At 44.6% G+C, this 19,241-nt stretch overlaps 2 protein-coding genes across 2 annotated transcripts in view; one reads left to right on the top strand and one right to left on the bottom strand.

The window, feature by feature from the left end:
- Nucleotides 1-1,848: 1,848 nt before the first annotated feature.
- LOC307223606 (multifunctional protein ADE2) lies at nucleotides 1,849-12,181 on the bottom strand. The gene is made up of 9 exons (XM_079989811.1): nucleotides 12,032-12,181; nucleotides 9,863-10,060; nucleotides 7,109-7,287; nucleotides 5,719-5,898; nucleotides 5,506-5,619; nucleotides 3,986-4,069; nucleotides 3,716-3,896; nucleotides 3,369-3,527; nucleotides 1,849-2,459 (listed from the first exon to the last, which is right to left on the bottom strand). The coding sequence occupies exons 1-9, from the start codon at nucleotides 12,048-12,050 to the stop codon at nucleotides 2,293-2,295; spliced, it is 1,281 nt and encodes a 426-aa protein (XP_079845937.1). The 5' UTR covers nucleotides 12,051-12,181; the 3' UTR covers nucleotides 1,849-2,292.
- Nucleotides 12,182-12,346: 165 nt separating this feature from the next.
- Nucleotides 12,347-19,241, top strand: part of PPAT (phosphoribosyl pyrophosphate amidotransferase) — a 46,674-nt gene continuing 39,779 nt past the window's right edge. Inside the window, exon 1 of the mRNA XM_079989758.1 lies at nucleotides 12,347-13,146. Coding sequence (XP_079845884.1) covers nucleotides 13,019-13,146 — 128 coding nt within the window. The 5' untranslated portion in view covers nucleotides 12,347-13,018. The remainder of the gene's footprint in view (nucleotides 13,147-19,241) is intronic.

The following is a 19,241-nucleotide window of genomic DNA, read 5'->3' as shown; positions in this document are numbered from 1 at the left end:
TTCTAAGAACAATTGCAGTTCTTGAAACAACCCCATTTGGCATCATACCTACTGTTGCAGGCAGAGATCAAAAGATAATTAGGGCTTATTCCAGCAAGCTGAGTCATGATAATGTTACGCCTCTACTTGAGACAGGTACCTGGATCAGATTTTTTCTAGTTCATATCTCGTGCACTTATTTTGTATCCTTGTTAAATAGAATGAGATTATTTTATCCTTCCACCAATCCTAATGAGTAAAGTCCTTTATGATGGAGCAGGAGTGTATGCTCCATTTTAGAGTGCATTGAACTTGTCATCCTATAATGTTGCTCTTAATGGAGTCCTTTGCTACTGAATGAGTTACCATCAAATATTTCTAGGTGCCAACATGCTATTCAGTAGTAGGTGACATGGAACTTGCTGTCAGCCGTGATGTTTTTTGCTCCCGGTCTTCAGAGAGCAACTTGGTGGCTTATACTTTAATTCAAAACTAATGATGGGAACAAGTTTAAGTGGAGCTAGGTAAGCAACGTGACCCTTCTCATGCCACCTTGCCAGCTGCTACAATGCATGCCACCCAAGCCTTTAAAAGCATGTTTTAAAGTTTAAGGGCCCTGGATATATGATTCTTCTGTTGAGGCTGAGCAGATTAAAAACAAGGCAGCCCTGACATTTGAGCGGACCAAACCAGAGTCAGCAGTGAACCCTCCCTCCAGGTGGGCCTATTATGTCTGCACTGTTCCCGTGGACTCCAGTGACTTCAAAGTCCCTCCATCACCCACCTGGGGACAGGAAATGCCTTAGGTTTTGTTACAGGGAAGAGGATGCTACCATGAGACCTGACATAATGCATCATTTTGACTCTTCAGACTTCCGGTGAATTTAGTAGCTTCTCTGCTGTTCCTGCCCTTTCGCCCAAGTAAATTCCTCCTCCTGCTCCTGCACCAATAGTCTCTGCAGCTTGCTCCCATTGTTCTGCTTCAAATCAAGGGAGGCCCTACTGGGTTCTACTTCCCTGAGCTGTTGCAGGCTGCATCACAGCCACCTCAGGTGTTGTCAGCTCAGTCTTCCTTACCTATGGCCTCCCCATCTCCCAAGTACCTCTCAGCTTGTGCACGAGGACAAAGATGGTTCAGAGGTGTGGAACATAAGGGGGTTCACAGTATAAGCTGCAAGCAATCTTCCTCACCCTTCAGGCTTTCAGTTGGCTTCTGGGTTTTGTTAGCTTGTTTGCCAAGTCTTGGTCCCTACAGTCAATAGGACAGCAAAGGCGCATCTGAACATCTCCTTGTGTGACCAAAGGCCTATCTCTTTCCCTCAGAAGCCCAACATACATAAGCGTATATTTTCTAAGCTAAGCATAGCCAAACTGGTGCATTCCAGATGTTGTGAACTACAACTGCCATCCCTGATAAGTAGCCAGGGTGGCAGAGGCTCGTGGGAGCTCTTATTGAAAACATCTGCTGGGTTCAACATTTGCTACCCTTGTTCTTCTAAGCACTCTTTTCCAAGGAAGTCATTGCTCGGTGGACAGTATATTCATAACCCTCTAGCAGCAGGCAGATTCAAGAGAGATTTGAGAGAGGTGTGAGATACTAAACAGCTGACAACTGCTTTCCTACTTGATTTACACTACAGTGGTACCTCTGGATGCGAATGGGATCCGTTCCGGAGCCCCATTCGCAACCTGAGCAGAACGCAACCTGCGTCTGCACATGCAGGATTTGCCACTTCTGCGCATGCACGTAAATGCGGAGTAACCCGTTTCGTTACTTCCGGATCGCTGCAGAACGCAACCTGAAAAGATTTAACCTGAAGCGTCTTTAACCTGAGGTATGACTGTACTGTAAGAGAAAAAATACCACACTAGTGAAAGCTTCTTTTATTCCTATTTGGTAAACACTTTCCCTCCGAATACAGATTTCACAATACTATCTTGAAATAATGGCTAGCCTTTCTTTCCTCTGTCACATTGTTGAACAGGTTCTTAATTAGAATCTAGGTTAAGACAGTTGCTGTTATTGCTAGCTGTTCAATAGAAACTTTGAGAATTAACATTCTGTTCAGGATTACAAATCAATACAGGTAACTAGCTCTGTTTAATAAGCTATTGAGATGGATCAGTAAAAACTACTCCATAATACTGGTAGCGTTTGTGAAGTTCTACAGCTTTCAGAAAGCCAAAGATTAACCGTATGTGCTTGGAACCTGCAGGCTCATCTGTTTATGATAGAACTGGTGAGTGTGTTCTCGAGTTAGAAATGGTATGCCATATTCTGATAGCTGACAGAACACAGAACGAAGAAGCGGTTTATAAATTGCATTCTCTCATCTTTTTGTCAGCCTGCTTGAGCGAGATCCATGTATTCAGCATACTTGAGCGCAACTTGGCCCACACAAAGTGGTTATTCAACCCAAATATCTGAGCAGCAAACTGGGCAGCACCTTCGGGTGAAAGAATTGTGGAACAGCCAAGACCTGTTTAAAAATAAAAAGGGAAATTATAGCCTTTGTTTTGTCCATCTGTATATGACTGCAGGCAAATGCAGTTACCATAATAAAGCCAAACCCTGAATTTTTCAGTTATAACCAAACCTCAGAAAAGTGGGTTTGGGAGGAAGAGATTTCCAACCACTAGAGGGCAGTACAACACTATTCAAACTTGTCCTGGTCCAATTCTAAAACTGTTCTGAAGAGCCATTATGTATAATTTTAACTTAAGTTTTGAGTTGTACAGTGCATCTAGTCTAACGAAGATCTGAAAACTCTGAAAGTCCCGCTTTTCTGTTTGTCAAGGATATTTGGAGCCCTGATAGCTCTAGATATTTTAAAAATGTGCCAGAAATATGCTTAACTGCTCAGACTAGGTATGTTTTCAGGAAATGCACTGGGAGACTCTTCAAAAAGCTCTCTCTCTTGCTGTCCTGCTTTCCCCCCCTTTCCACTCCAACCACCATTCAACACAATTCGTAAACTACACAGAATTAAGTAGATATGCCTTATCAACATGATTGGAAAAGACTGAGCAGAATATACACAACAATGGCTAAAACTCTAAAATCTACAGTTGGGCAATACCTTTTATTAGGCCCATTAAAAGGCCACAGATTGCTTAATTAGCCACAGGCCTGGGAGAAGGAGGTAGTTTTTGCCTGGTGCCTAAAGATACGTAATGAAGGCGTCAGGCGATCCTCCCTGGAGAGAGCATTCGAAAAATAGGGAGCCACCCTAGAAAATGCACATTAACTTTGAAGTAAGCCCCGATTAAGTGACAAATGTGTCTGGAGTGAGCAGTTTTGATCAAATTACGGGCAACGGCATGCTTTGACCTTGAAAAATGTACTGCCTCTTTGCAAACAGCAATTTGTTTCAAGGGCAGGCACTTACCACTGGGCAGCCTGAGAGATGACCATATATCCTGAGCACCCCAGTCGGCCGAGAGTGGAGGACAGTTTACAACAGGATATGCTGTGTTTCCAGACATCACAGGTCCCAGCCCATTGCTTCTTCCAGCTACTGCTACAAACACTGTAGGAATTCCATCACCTAATAATTGACACAAAAATACCTAGCATCAAACACTATGCATGCCTTCCTTCACCCTTTTCCCAGGAAAACTGTTTTGTTACAGGAATAGACCTAACCTCCCGTGTTAGTTATTGTCAATTGATTTCAATGGGTCTAGGCTAAGTAACAATGACTATCACTCTAGGTTTAAACAAAATCAGTTTTACCTTCATATTCAGCTTTGATCCTAAGTGTCTCATCTGGTCCTTTGTGAGCAGAGGTCACTCGTAATTCACAAGGAACGCCAAAGTTCCCACAAGCCTTTTTTATTTTTTCGCAGTGTGCAAGATCTGAAGTGGATCCCATTAGCACAACCACTCTGCCTTGGCTCTGTGGTTTCAACAAAAGCTAGCAGAAAGGAAAGTCAAAGGACAGTTTTAAGTGCTTGCATGAGAGGCAAAGAGAATTATCTGTCTCACGCAGGCTAGTGCCAATACCTCCACTCTTTCAGCTACCCATTCAAAGTTTCTCTTCACCATCTGCAGTGCTTCAGGAGTCACTTCTTTGAGATCGCGGTAAGACTAAAAGAAACAGGAAAGAAAATACATTCCACTGGTTACAGCATCTGACTATGAAGGCAAGCCGAGTCTTAATTCAATTGAGGTGCTAATAAACCAGTTTCACATATTCGCACTAATGTGTTTTATTTATCATTGGTAAATTTGAATTAACACCAAATGAATTCCGTACATTTAAAAATTATTTTCACATTTATTTCACTATAAAAAATCAGTTACTCACATGGGATTGATAATACCAGTATTTTATTAGTTACGTGAGGGTCATTTGGATTTTTTAAATAACCAATTACGAAAATTATATTTGATTGTGTGGAATTCATGACATTATGATTATTTTAAGCTATACTCCCACAATCAACAGCCAATGCTGCACCCCCCACAGATCTTGTACCCAAAGTTGGGTCACTGGGTACGAAGGTAAGAAGAGTTGAAATTCAAAACCTCCGTGGATTTAAAAGCTGGGGCTGGGGTTAGCATCCTATTCAGCTTGTAACACGTGCCCAAGATAATAAGGACGTTTCTCGACAGAGCAAGAATAACTGTTTTAAAAGACGGTGCCAAAACACAAAAAGCCAGTTTGCTGTTACGACACCAAGCAGAGGATTTTCAATCATTGTGAGAACAGAGCTTCATGGTGCCGTCACTCTCCTTTCTCCCTTTAAATACTTTTGGAAGACAGGTGTCTAGTGCAGTTTCAGTGGCACAGCTCTCCCCCACGGAGGAGGCTATGTACATTTTGGACCCATGCTGAGAACATAGCACTCTCTTTATAATGTGCCATACAGGTCAAAGCATAAGTAGTTCCCTTCACTATACAGTGGTACCTTGGTTCTCAAACGCCTTGGTACTCAAACAACTTGGAACCCAAACACTGCAAACCCGGAAGTAAGTGTTCCTTTGAGAACTCTTTTTGGAAGCTGAATGTGCTCCGTAACAGTGTTACGCTTCCGATTTGAGTGCCATGCTTCCGTTTTGAGTGTTATGCTGAGGTCTGTCTCTTTTTGCTATTTATTTTTAGTTTTTGCTGCTCTTTTGTTTTTGTGACTGCGTGGAACCCAGTTCAGCTACTGATTGATTGATTGTGTGACTGCAGTACATTGTTTATTGCTTTCATTTTATGGATCAATGGTCTCGTTAGATAGCAAAATTCATGTTAAATTGCTGTTTAAAGGGTTGTTTTTGAAAGTCTGGAATGGATTAATCCATTTTGCATTACTTTCTATGGGAAAGTGTGCCTTGGTTTTAGAACAGGCTTCCGGAACAGATTAAGTTTGGGAAGCAAGGTACCACTGTACTTAGGGCAATCCAGGCTATGAAGCTGCAAGCACAGAGTTTCTGCAGCAGTAGGGAAAGAGCAAAAGACAGCTCAGAATACTGGCTTAATAGTAAAAGTAACAAAAAACAAACAAACAAACAAACCATAAGCATAGAATTACCTGCTTGTCTTTCTGCTGTTTTCTGTCTCCAGATGGCCACAATCGCCAAGAATCATTATCAATGACATCAGCAAGAACAATCTCTTTTGTAGCTACATTCACACCAAACTCAACCTAATAATATCCCAAAGGAAAGTGGGGAAAAGTTGAAGTTAGCTAATTTATTGTTGCTTTCAAATTGACACACACTTTTAAAAGATCACTTCATTATACCTTCATGTCCACTAAAGTACAGTTCAGGGGCTGCCATGCTTTTTCAAGTATTTCAAAAATGGCTCGAGTAGACTGGGCCATAATGTCAACTTCAGTCTGTCCAATTTCAAGGCCTGCAAACTTGAACTTAACTTCAATGAGTTGCTCTTCAGACCACTGTGGATCATTGGCTGCATCATCCTGGTAAACAAACAGTGCATTTTATTTAGAACAGCTTCACATTTCCAACAGGCACCCAGTTCAAAAAGCACACCCCATCATTTTGGGGGGAAAGAACTGGAAATTTCTGGAACATGTTATTGACTCAAGTACATCGTTTTCACTTGATGCATCAACAAGTTTATTTTGAACAAATCCTTAATCTGTCAATACCTAACAATTAAAAGCCACCATCAATCAAAATAATCATTCTGACTCTGACAGCAGTACAGACACATCCATCATTCATATTTATTCATTATCTTGCTCTTCCTCTCAAAAGAAGTACGGTATGTTTCTGTGGGAGATTTATAATGGGAAGTTTAGTTTTACCACAGTGGTTCCCAGTTAGCTAAGTACTGTATCCACCCTGTTTTTCAAAAGCCAAGCCATGGACCCACTACTTTTGAAAAAGTTGTTATCTCTGTGTTAGTTTTTGTTATGTGAATGGTGGCACCATGCAAAACCAGACCATGCATATTCCATGAGGGTCACATGAGCACCCCTCCTCCCCCCCAAAATCCAGGATGTCCCAGTCAACAGGTATGTGCCACAGACCCCCTGGGTGGACTATGCGGATCCCTGAGGTCCACGCAGTGCCAGATTTACATATAAGTTAAACAAGCTATAGCTTAGGGCCCCGCTCTCTTGGGGCCCCCAAAAAAATTAAAGGAAAAAAAACTGGATGTACATTTCCAAAATCTAAGATAAAAAACAAATAAAATAAATCCTACATACAGCAACAGTGTTTTGAGTTGTGTAGGCTCCTATGGTGTAAGTAATGGCCCCCGCCTGCTAGACAGCTCCCTAAAATATCACTGGTTTGCTCATTTCTATATATGGGGTTCCTACATCCTGCATGGAGTGGTTGCATGGCAACATGTGCAAATGGCTTTAAATACCTATTAGGTCCATAAATTACCATATAGCATATATTCAACACAAAAAACAGTGACAATTTGTTGTGGACAAAGGGCAGCTGGATATATAAAGGGCCCCATTGCCTTCAGTAGCTTAGGGCCTCATCAAACCTAAATCTGGTCCTGCACGGACCACCAATTTTACCATGTCATGGTTTTAACATATTACTGAAATAGAATGACTTCAGTCATTCCCAAAAGTCTATTAGAATCAGCTGATGTCTGGTATCCCATGACCACCATTACAGCCAAGCCATATCTACATTACCCACCTTATAAAACATCTCAATCTTAGGTGGGTTAAAGCGGTAGCCTTCCTCGACGCCAGGGTTTCTCTTCAGGAAAGAACCTGTAGCAATTCTTCTGCAAACCCATTCAATTGGAATCATTTCACAGTGAGCAGCGATGAATGCCGTGTCACTGTGTTTCCTCACAAAAGCAGTTTTAATTCCTGAAAAAGGAATTAAACAGCACATTAGTCCTATGACTGAAACACGCTTCTAAATCCAAGAGTGGTGGTGGGGGGAAACAAAATCTATACGCCTATAACACAGAAAAGACATTTCAAGAGTTTGGCACAGCAATTTCGACCTGCACAAAATTGATGGGCGAAGCATACAGAAATAAGCAATGTTAGGAGACAAATACTATAGATATAAGAAGCAAATAGCAGCTGGGAGAGACACAACTTGGGAGTGGGAAAAGAAAATTTACTTTCCCTCTTTAATCTTTGTAATGTCTGGAGTACAGTTCCGGATGGTTCGAAGCCAAGGAGGTTTTATACAGCAACTTAGAAGCCCATCCCATTGTGTCCATGAGCTTTACTTCCACATGCATAGGATTTCAGTCTCAGCATTCCATGCAAGTTAATACAAGATGTTTGGCAACCACTATGGCTCTCTGAACTCAAACCTGTTAGTTGCTGTCAAGGACCAGGTAGCAGGAGAATATTATGAATCTTTGAGAAGGAGCAGGTAGTATAGTAAATAAAGCTTTAGAGCCAGTACAGTGGTACCTCAGGTTACATACACTTCAGGTTACAGACTCCGCTAACCCAGAAATAGTACCTCAGGTTAAGAACTTTGCTTCAGGATGAAAACAGAAATCGTGCTTCAGTGGCGTGGCAGCAGCAGGAGGCCCCATTAGCTAAAGTGGTACCTCAGGTTAAGAACAGACCTCTGGAACAAATTAAGTACTTAACCCGAGGTACCACTGTATCAGTTGGTGGAAACTGGGGGAGGGGAGAAATCTCATGTCCTGCTTGTGAGTTTCCCACAGGCATCTTGTTGGCCATCGTGAGAACAGAATGCAAGACTAGATGGACCATTGGCCTGGCTCACCCAACTCTTATTAGGTTTTTATGCTCTTTGAGGAAGAGTGGGGGGAAAGGTTAAATGACGTAGTTTACACAGCAATCTCTTCCCAAAAGGAACACCATCACATATTCTGGGAGCGCAGCATTTAGTTCAGCTTGGGAATCTGCAGCACTAATCTGGAAGAGATACAGACCTTCTTGCCTCCAAAAAGGTAGGCAATGTTTAAACCAGCAAAGTTTCGATGGTTCGGGGGGGGGGGGTTCACTTTGAAGCAGGAGAAAGGGCTCTAATCGAGTTAATTTTTAAACCGAAGAGCTTGCTCAATACAGCCATTTCCTCACAGCACACTGGCCTGAAGTTCGAAAAGCTTTTGAATAACCTATAGTTTGCAAGGGCTATTCTTTGTCCCACAGACTTTAATGTACAAAGGTTGTAATACAAGGCTACTGGCCACGACTGCAATCATGGCCCAAATTCTTCGGAATAATCCACACACACTCAGATAAGGCATAAGGAGACTCATAACACTCACATGTGCCACAGAAATTTGCCTGTGCAATGGGATCTTCATTTTCTTTTCTCACTCCTAAAATCTGCCCCAGAGCCTCCATCAACCCTTCAGATATGGGGGGGATACACCAGGTGGTGGGAGAAGCCTCACTGTGCTAGTGGATATTCAACTGCACTGGCATTTGGTCTCACCTGAAGTGTAGTAACTGGGGAGTCCCTGGTTCAACTCTCACCTCAAGCCACAAACTCACTAAAAGGTAAAGGTACCCCTCCCCTGCCCGTACGGGCCAGTCGTGTCCGACTCTAGGGTTGCGTGCTCATCTCGCTCTAGATGCCGTGAGCCGGCGCCATCTGAAGACATTTCCGGGTCACGTGGCCAGCGTGACGAAGCTGCAGCTGGCGAGCCAGCACCAGCGCAGCACACAGAAACGCCATTTACCTTCCCGCTATAAAGCGGTCCCTATTTATCTACTTGCACTTAAGAGTGCTTTCGAACTGCTAGGTGGGCAGGAGCTGGGACCGAACGATGGGAGCTCACCCCGTCGTGGGATTCAAACCACCAACCATACGATCGGCAAGTCCTAGGCACTGAGGTTTTACCCACAGCGCCACCCGCGTCCCACAAACTCACTAGGTAGCTTTAAAATACTTCCCCCTCAGCCTCTGCTATCTCCCCATTAGCAATATTTGGATAATACCAGGATACCTTCTATGGCGTTTGTAAGACTTAATGTATGTGAAGTAGTTTGAACACTCAAAATGTAGTATGAATACATTTAGGGTTGCATCTGTTTTGAACAGACAATGCGGAATGCTTTAAACTGCTTAAAATTCATTTGGTCACAAATAAGGGGCAAATACATGCTAAAGCCTACTGCCTGAGCAAGGCCTTTAAATGTCATCAGTGGAACTGGAGGACCCAGGCATTCCATGTAACCTATGTGTAAGGAATGAGTAGCTTTATCATTTTTACATGGGCGATTTCCCCTAGAAACGTTGGTGTTGCAATCTTGAGAATGCATCCCATGTGGTCAAAATAGTACTTAACACATACTAGATTCCCTATTACCAGGTGGACAGTGTATTCATAAGTTGCAAAGCGATGTAGCCTCATAGTGACTGATTATGGTTTTATTGCTATACACTGTTTTGCCAGTAAGTGGTTTCCCCCAATGCAGCTCCATAATTCCCACCACCTACCAGCCTCCTGGAGCAACTGAAACACACAGCTTGTTGTTGTATTTGAGATTGCGGCCTTCCCTTCCATGAGATCCCTTCTAGCTGCATTTCCGGCCGTTATCTGGTCTTTCGATTGAAGCAGAACACACCCCGGGAGACTTGGCAATTCATAGACTTCTTTTGTTTTCCCCTCATTTATTTTTTTGCCAAGTTTAAGTTCTGGAGGGGATAGAAAAATACAATATAAATTGTTAGGTTCTGAAAGCAGCTTTGCAATACAATTAGGAAACCTAGCAACTTACTACCCTTCATCTTGGAACCCTATTGTATGTTTTCCCCCCCAGAAGTAATTTGCACTTTATTCAGTGGATCTTACTGTGAGGTAAACCTCAGTCCCTCCACAAAAGCAGATGCAAATCGGATGGCAAGGATCCCAGCTCAACTAATATGCATGCAACTTTAACTGCAAGGCTAGCTGCATTCACATTTTCGGATACACAGTATTCAAAACGATAAAAGAGACAAATATTAGAGACTATGAAAACTTCCCTGGAGCAAGACCTTGGGCAGAACTTGCTTATAACCATACGACTGAACAGCAGATGTAATTCTGAAGATGGTCCAGAAACTGCAATTAGTTCAAAATATGGCTGCAAGGGTGTTAGCCGCTATTGAGTGTTACAGCCACATTGTACATGTGGTTTGCAAACTACACTGGTTCCCAGTTTATTTCCAGACTCGCTTCTGGAAATAAAGTTAGATATTGAGTAGGCCCTTTAGATTTTCCTGCCGTCTGACATACAGAGGATGGCTGCAGAGGAAAGGGCCTACTTGCTGATAAAACCCTCATTATGAAATGCTCTCCCTGGGGGGCCTACTCTGATGTCATTTCAGCACCAGGGGCCTTTTATATTACCAGGTTTTAAATATTTTTTAAAAAAATCATTTGTACATTCCTTTTATTCTTACTGTTTGTTTCTATTCCTGATGCCTGCTTTTTTTACTATTAATTTAACATTAGCTTTACTCAGATTTTAACTTTTCATCCACACTGGGAACCTTCAGAAGGATGCGGTATAAATCCCTTAAACCAGGCTTCCTCAACCTCGGCCCTCCATGATCCCTAGCTAGCAGGACCAGTGGTCAGGGATGATGGAAATTGTAGTCTCAAAGCATCTGGTGGGCCGAGGCTGAGGAAGCCTGCCTTAAACCAAATTACCGTATTTTTAGCTCTATAAGACTCACTTTTTCCCTCCTAAAAAGTAAGGGGAAATGTGTGTGCGTCTTATGGAGTGAATGCAGGCTGCGCAGCTATCACAAAAGCCAGAACAGCAAGAGGGATTTCTGCTTTCACTGTGCAGCGATCCCTCTTGCTGTTCTGGCTTCTAAGATTCAGAATATATTTTTTCTTGTTTTCCTCCTCCAAAAACTAGGTGCGTCTTGTGGTATGGTGTGTCTTATACGGTATATATTGTACAATAGAAACTCCATTCTTCACGTGTGGATCCTTATGTAGTCCATTAAAACTTGGCTGGCTGGAACTCAGGGCATGAGCGCTCCACACTGCAACGTTGAGACACTCAAATTCCAGTAATATCTATGAAAATGCCCAAGGGCATTTAAACCTGCACCTCCTGCACAGAAAGCATGCAGCAGAGGATCGCATGCATCAAAATAACTGCATGCACTCCTTGTTTTATAGCAAATTTCAACTGCTTGTCCAGCACACACAGACTGTGAAAACAATCTGAGGCATGTGAAATCAACACAGTTGCAAGTGCTGCTTCTTATACAAAGGAACTGGGGAGGCGGGAGCACTGCATTATTCACCTTAGTCGTCAGTAGAGCTTTTGACAAAAAGACAAGCACAACTGAAGTGAAATCTGACTAAGCAACATAAAACTTTTGAAACTCCCCTTTCTCAAGCAGCAGATTTGTACAGTGCCCGCAGAAGAATCCCAGGAGAAAATGTCCTCCGTGAAAAAAGAAATCTGCCTATAGGTGTAACGCACGTTAAGGCTGTGTACCAGTTTCATCCCGCAAGAAACTTTTGAAACAAAGCCCGGGGGGGGGGGGACACCGAAGACACGATTTCCCTACAATCCACATGGGGAGGTGGGATACGCGGGCAGGTCCCTGGCGAGCCGCCGCCAGCTCTTTCCCTCCGGCAGCGCGGGCGAAGCGACTCACCTGAGCGTATGGGAGGCATCGCAGAGACCGCCTGGAGAGACGCCTAGGAGAGAACAAAACCAAGTTAGCAGCGCGCGAGGGAAGCGACCCGAAAAAGAAGCGCGTTCGGAGTCCGGAGGCACTTTTGGGGCTGCGTACGAAGGTGGGGGGGGGGAGGACAGCGGAAGGGGGCGGCCAAGGGGGGCGGGGCGCGGTTGCAGAAACCCGCCAATGCTCCCACCTCATTGGGAAGGGAAGGGGTTGGGCCACCTAAAACTCTCCGCCGGGGCCACATCCTGCCTTCCAGCCCGCTTTCCTCCACCCACGCAGGGAGGGATGTGTTTTAACACACACACACACACACCCCGCTCACAACCCTTTGGTGGCGTTTCTCCAATCTGAGGCGAGCGCCCGCCGACGCCCCCTTCCCCTGCTCAGCCGCGCAAAAACCGAAGTCTCCTCCCCACCCCTTATTCCCTCACACCCCGTTTCCATAAGGGGGGGAAATAACCCCTTCCGCCGCGCGCAAAGCCCAGCTCCCTCCGCCCTTCGCGGTCTCCTTAGCACTTCAGCCACCCATTTACAGTCTCAGAGCCACTGGACAAAACTCGCCCTCAGAAGCGCGCGCGCAAAGAGAAAGAGAGAGGGAAACAAAGTTAACTTGTGGAGAAAGAGAAAGAGCGAGCGGGAGCTAACTTGTGTCCAAAGGCAGATACAAAGTAGCCCCCCCCCCTCCGCCCCGAAGGCGACCTCTCTTGCTCTTCTGAGGTGGGGGAAGCAACTCCACCCCGCGGGCGCGCGGAGCAGCCCCGAGGCGGGGAATTTCGCCCCTTCGTAATGTATGCATGTAAATGAGGCGGGCGCAAGGGGTGGGCGCGGAGAGGAACTCCTTCTCCTCCTCCTCCTCCTCCGCCCCCCCCCCTCAAACCCAGGCGGCGGCGGCAGGAGGCAGCAGCGGCAATAACAGAAGCAGCTGCGCTGACAACAACACGTGTTCGCTCGGGCACCATGGAATTCGAGGAGCTGGGGATTCGGGAGGAGTGCGGCGTGTTCGGGTGCATCGCCTCCGGCCTGTGGCCCACGGAGCTGGACGTGCCCCATGTGATCACGCTGGGGCTAGTGGGGCTGCAGCACAGGTAGGGTACACTGCGGGGGGGGGTTGTGCAGGCGGTCTGGGGAAGCGGGGGGAGGGTGGGTTGCTTGGAAGGCCTGGGCGCAGGTTGTGGGGGGCTCGATGCACCCCGTTAGGGCAAGCTCCCTACAAAGGCAACTGTGGCATGCAACCGCACGCCAGTTCTGTATGCAACTGCTGGGGAGAAAGTGCATTTAAACCGGTGGGAGCGGGATTGGGGTTTTTGGGTTGTGCATTCTTAGGATCGGGCTGCGCCGAGAGGCAGTAAAGAAGCGCACAGCCGTGTCCCACCTCCATGCACGCGTGTGCTGAGTGGAATTGATTTCCTGGGTTTTGCCTTTGTAAATGTATGCAGGATTGTATCCTACGGCCCTTGCTTTTTGCTGCAGTTCCCTACATTTAAGTCCGGTAGTTGCAGGTAAGTTTAGAACTGCAGCGGTATGCAAAACCAGGGCTGGCATCAAACTTGCACAGCATCCAGATCCTAATTATTGTCATACTCAGAACCGTGTGAACTCCCATTATATCCTGCCACAAACTCTATTGTTTCGCCTAAGCACTTGGAACAGCTTAGTTTCCTGCTTGGCTAGTGCATGCTAGAGCACAAGCACTCTGGTTTATCTCATGATGTTTTTACATATATAGATGCAGGGCAGGAACTATGCAGAATGCATCATTGTGACTGTGAACACACCATGCATTTAAAGCCCATTGCGTCCCCCAAACACGCCTGGAAACTCAGATTTACCCCCTGGCAGAGCTACAGTCTCCAGCACCCTTAACAAGCCACAGTCCGCAAGATTCTCAGAGCTACAAATCCTGGAGTAATTTAACAATCAACCCCTCCTCTGAGGGAACTCTGGAAATTGTAGCCCTGTGAGGGGATTGGGGGTCTCTTAACAACTCTTAGCTTCCTTAATAAACTACAGGTTCTAGAATTCTTGGGGAGGGGAGAGCCATGACTGTTTATAAAGTGGTATAGAATTTTAAATGCAGGGTGTGACTGTAGCCCAATTGCTGCTCATGGGAAATTAGAGGGGTGCGAAGTGAGATACGTAAAACTGTAGCAACAGTAGCTCTAATTCTTCTATTCAGAAGAATTCTTCCATCCAGAATTGCACTTCCAATGCGCTGACCATATCTGACAATGGCTCGTAAGGTTCTGAGCACCTGAACACTGCAATCTTATGCACATTTGCTGGGAAGCAAATCCTAGAAAAGTCAGTGGGACTCGACTTCTGAGTAAATGTGCATAGGACTGTGCTGCACATCTCTGCTTGGGGCTTGCTTTGTCATCAAAATACTCGCTAAGCATTGGCTTGTCTCATCTAGCCAAATATGACCAAACACCCTGAAAATAATAATGGCACACACCACAGTGGTAAAAATAGAACAATATAATAGTTCATTTTGTGTATGCGCTAATTTTACCCTAAAACCGGAGGTGAGCTGCATCCCTCTATTGATAGGCCCTACCCCTACATATGAGGGACGTGGGTGGCACTGTGGTCTAAACCACAGAGCCTAGGGCTTGCCGATCAGAAGGTCAGCAGTTTGAATCCCCACGAGCTCCCGTTGCTCGGTCCCAGCTTCTGCCCACCTAGCAGTTCAAAAGCACATCAAGTGCAAGTAGATCAATAGGCACTGCTCCAGTGGGAAGGTAAATGGCGTTTCAGTGCACTGCTCTGGTTCGTCAGAAGCGGCTTAGTCATGCTGGCCACATGACCCGGAAGCTGTCTGCAGACAGACAAATGCCGGCACCTTCAGCCTATAGAGCGAGATGAGCGGTCAACCCCAGAGTCGTCAGTGACTGGACCTAACGGTCAGGGGTACCTTTACCACTACATATAGTTCACACTTCCATAGCTGCCTGACCTTTTCTCCTCCCCACTGACTTGTCAGTCCTTAATATCTCTTCATTCTTGTGCATGGACCATTTAATTTGTCATGTCACCCTGAGGTGCCTTGAATGATAGGTACTACGGGCAACATTGGCCTCTGTCCCTCTTTCCTTCCCTTCCTCCTCTAATGTCCTCTTGCATCTCTGCCTCCCCAAGACTTGGCTATAAGCTCTGCACACCTGGCTATAATCTCTGCAGGCAAAGAGTGCCTCTGGGAGGCACCTCTCTTTGGTAGCTGCCCAGAGGATTCCCAAGGAGAGGAGGAGGAGAGGAGGCTGAGGGAACACTCCATAAGGAAGGGTGTTTGAAAAAGCGTGAGAGGCTGCCAGCTCTGCAGGCAAGGGGTGACATAACAGGGGTGCTGCAGAAAGAATGTAGTTGGTTAAGGGAGCCATGGACTCAAAAAGGTCAAAAACCTCTCTAATAGAGTACATGTCAACTTGACAGAGTAATGTATCCTTGGATGCATTCACACATTACGCCAAATCATAGATTAGTACCCCCTGCACAAGAAACAACACTAGCTTGGTTTGTGTGACACAGTAAGCCAAGCTTTAGTTTAGCAACAGCATGTGGACTCCTAGAGAGGATGTCACAGACACTTTGCTCCACAATCCCCTTTGCTGCTGTCTTATACTAGGTCAAGGTTTAGTTTAGCATGCACACCATCCAAACAGGGACTCATGGTTAAGCTCTGTTCCCCAACCACAAACTGGTTAGCGTTAGCCATGGTTCAGGAAAACAAAATAGTTTCAAACAGTGGTTAATGGTCGTGGCTTGTTTCAGTTTCCTAAACCATAAATTACCTTGGCCGTAGTTCTTGGCTTGAACATTGTGGTCTGGTTTAAATTATCGTTCCATAATTTTTAAAGCCAAGAACAAGTGTTGAAGCAGACAGCCCATCCCCTTACTTTAGCCCCCAGTGCTCATTCCAGGCTTCACAAGCAAGAATAGGCATCTGGGGGCGTGCATGAGCCCAAGGCTTGTGCTTGCAACACTAAACTGTGACTTAGTATTACGTATGAATAATCAGGCCAATACGTTTGCATAGTTTTAGACATCAAGACATTTCGTTTTTGGCAACAGTGATGTATTCACATGAATCGGCACTAACAATCTGATCTGTAAAAAGAGTATACAGGAGGTGGGCACCCCCCCACTCCTGTTTTTCACCTCCCTGCTGATGGTTGGTTCTCACTTTGACAGTGAGACAAGAACAGAGAAAAGAGCCTGGAGTGGTGGGTTGAGTTACGGTAAAACAGGATGGGACGGCTCTTGCATGGTACTTTTACTGTCCAAGACCCAACACTACCTGCTTGTTTCATATGTGACTTGAGCAGAGAAATGAAAGGCAGTGGCCCCGTTAATTTGGCCCTTTTGAATGAAGTCAGCATGCAATTTGGAGAAAGACCTCTTAAAATCATGCTGAAAATTACCTGTTGTATATGTTGCTGTTTCACATAAAATGGCATTGGTTCTGCCATAAACCATATGATTAAACTGAAGATAGTGAAATGGGGAAGGGGACTTTGATGACATCTGATTTGAGAAAGGCACATTAAAAATAATGCTTGCTTAAGTGTCCAGAAACTTTTCCATACGAGATGACATAGGTTTCAGTCTCATGAAGTGAGTGAATAGGCCTTTCAGCCAACAACAGTGTCAGATTAGGAAATCCTTCCTAAAAATAATACAATACTTGAGGTTTGGTATGTTAGGAACCTTAGGACACATTCCCACAACGATTAGTGTTTGGCTTCACCATGTACCTTATAATGGGTACATGGGTAAGTCCTTCTGAAGTTTTGTGTTGAGGCCAATTTCTACAAAAAATGTCACAGGTCTCAACCATGTACAGGCAATAACTGATTTATGTGCATCCAATTTATGCATGACTGTGCATGCACGCATCATGGTCGACCTGGAAGTGGCCAGAAAAAGAGGTGGGGCGGGCTTATGCACAGTCCACCATTGTGCATGGTGCCCCAGAACGCAACTCCCATGCAAACAGGGAGTTGCCTGTACATTAGGATGCAACTCAACATACTTGAGGAGTTCTTGGGGGTACCCTAAAGCCTAAATACTAATAACATTCTTTATACGATTCATGCTTCACGTGTTCATATACAAAAGCTGTCTGCTGCAATGCCTGAAACATACATACTTCATCTGCTATGCAAAACCACCGCAAGCTGTTCGTCTATCAAATCTAGCCTTTTTGTTACTTGCAAACACGAGATAGGGTTGGTGAGTTATAAAACCTGTTACAAAACTAGGCTGTCCAACAAAGAAAGAAGGCTGAGCAATATTATGAATATCTTGATCCGGTCACTTAATCCATGTTAATTAATAAAAGTTTGGGGCGGGGGGGGGAGACGTCATGTGAGTCCTTGACCCAGGCTGTTCTGCAACATGCCTTTTGGAACAAGCTTTGGGTTTGTTAATTTTTTTCCAACAGACGCTCCATTTTGAGAAATACTTTGGCAGGAATGGGATGTCCACAGACTGTGGGAGTTTCTGAACGCATTCCACTTACTCCCAATCAGAACATTTGTGAGGCTGCCTCCCAATCTGAACATCTGGCAGTCAGCATGCATGGTAACATTTTAATGGAACAGCCATGAGATTCGTTACAAGGAAAAAGGAGGGAAGTGGAGCCCTCACAGTTTGCATTAAGCACTGTTGCAAAATATAAATAATTCTCAGAGGGGGTTTTTTTTTGTTCTTTATGTTTTGGCCCTTTTTGCTTTCTGTCGTTGTAGAGTATATAAAGAGTTACTTCATTTCAAAAGATAAGATTTCTCGTGCTTTCAGAAAATGTGCTTTATCAGTATATTTCTGGAGAATAAAAATCCTCCCCTGACCTTGCCTACATAACTTTTCAGGTCCTTGGGGAAAGGGCTACAATTTTTTCCTCTGGCCTGATTTTTAGAGGGTCGTTTTTGAGATTAAGGGTGGTGTCCAGGATTTAAGTCCCAAGCACTGCAACATTTCCTTGTAGGGGCGTCGCTCCACCCCTTTGATCATTTGGGTTGTCCTTTTCTGAACCTTTTCCAACTCTACAATATCTGTTTTGAAGTGAGGAAACCAGAACTGTACAGAGTATTCCAAAAGCAGTCACACCATAGATTTGTATAGTGGTATGATATCAGCAGTTTTCAATTACTTTCCTAATTATCCCTAACATGGAATTTGCCTTTTTCAAAGCTGCAGCACATTGGGTTGATATCTTCATAGAGCTGTCCCCTATGACCCCAAGGTCTCATTCCTGGTCAGTTCAGACCCCCACAAGCATATATGTGAAATAAAAGATTGCCCCAATGTGCGTCGCTTTAAACTTGCTTCCATTGAATCGCGTTTTCTATTTTACCACCTACAGAAGACTGTAGTCTGAGACATTTGAATTACTGTTGTATGGGAAATTTTACTAAAGGATGATGTCTCATACCATATAATGGAAAGTGGGGTGCTGGAAACAAATTTAGACGTGCATGGGCTTCTGACAAACTAAAGTATTTGAAATTTTAGGAATGCAAAGCACAGAGCAGTTTTGTTGTGATAGCCTGTGTAATTAACAGCAAAACCAACAGTTCACTGGCAGCTTAAAGACTACAAAACTATTGTGGCACGAGTGACTGTGTGAAGTTGAACTGGCTTTGTCATATGTGCTTTTTTGTGTGTGTTTTCTGATCCATGAAAGGTTCTGCCAGGATTCTGTGTTAATTCCTTATTTAAACAACAGACTAGCACAATTTACTACTCTGGGGGAAAACTACAGGAGAAAGCAGGGATTTCTTCATTTTTATGAATTTTCTATGCAATTAAGTTTGTTAAGTTAAGTTTCTATGCAATTAAGCAGCAGGTGTGTGTGTGTGTGATTTTGGATCACTGGCTACTAGCTTTTCATTGCTGTCAACCAAGAGTCGCTTTACTTCTAAGCATCTTTTACCAGCTGTGCAAAAGCTGGAACTGTTCCTGGATCAGGAGAACTTGACCACAGCAGTTCAAGCATTGGTGACTTAAAGATTTGATCAATGCAAGGCACCCTATGTGGGGCTCCCCTTGCTTCAGAGATCTGCACACATTGCAAATCTGTTCCTGGGCCAAGTTCAGCTATTGGTATATAATTCCCCTAGCAGCTTGGGACCAATTGACTGGCAGGATTGCCTTACATCATACGTGCCCACTTAATGGTTTT

The sequence above is a fragment of the Podarcis cretensis genome (genome assembly GCF_951804945.1).
Source record: "Podarcis cretensis genome assembly, chromosome: 9".
Lineage (NCBI taxonomy): Eukaryota > Metazoa > Chordata > Lepidosauria > Squamata > Lacertidae > Podarcis > Podarcis cretensis.
The sequence above is the reverse complement of the archived record's forward strand: the minus strand, read 5'-3'. Positions and strand labels throughout refer to the sequence as shown.

What these genes read in the sequence shown, in the direction of transcription:
- LOC307223606 (XM_079989811.1), bottom strand. An exon ending in TCAGTTGCTCCAGGAGGCTG is followed by an intron (nt 7,288 to 9,862) that starts GTAGGTGGTGGG and finishes TTCCTTTTTCAG; the next exon opens with GAATTAAAACTGCTTTTGTG. An exon ending in AACAGCAGAAAGACAAGCAG is followed by an intron (nt 4,070 to 5,505) that starts GTAATTCTATGC and finishes TGTTTCTTTTAG; the next exon opens with TCTTACCGCGATCTCAAAGA.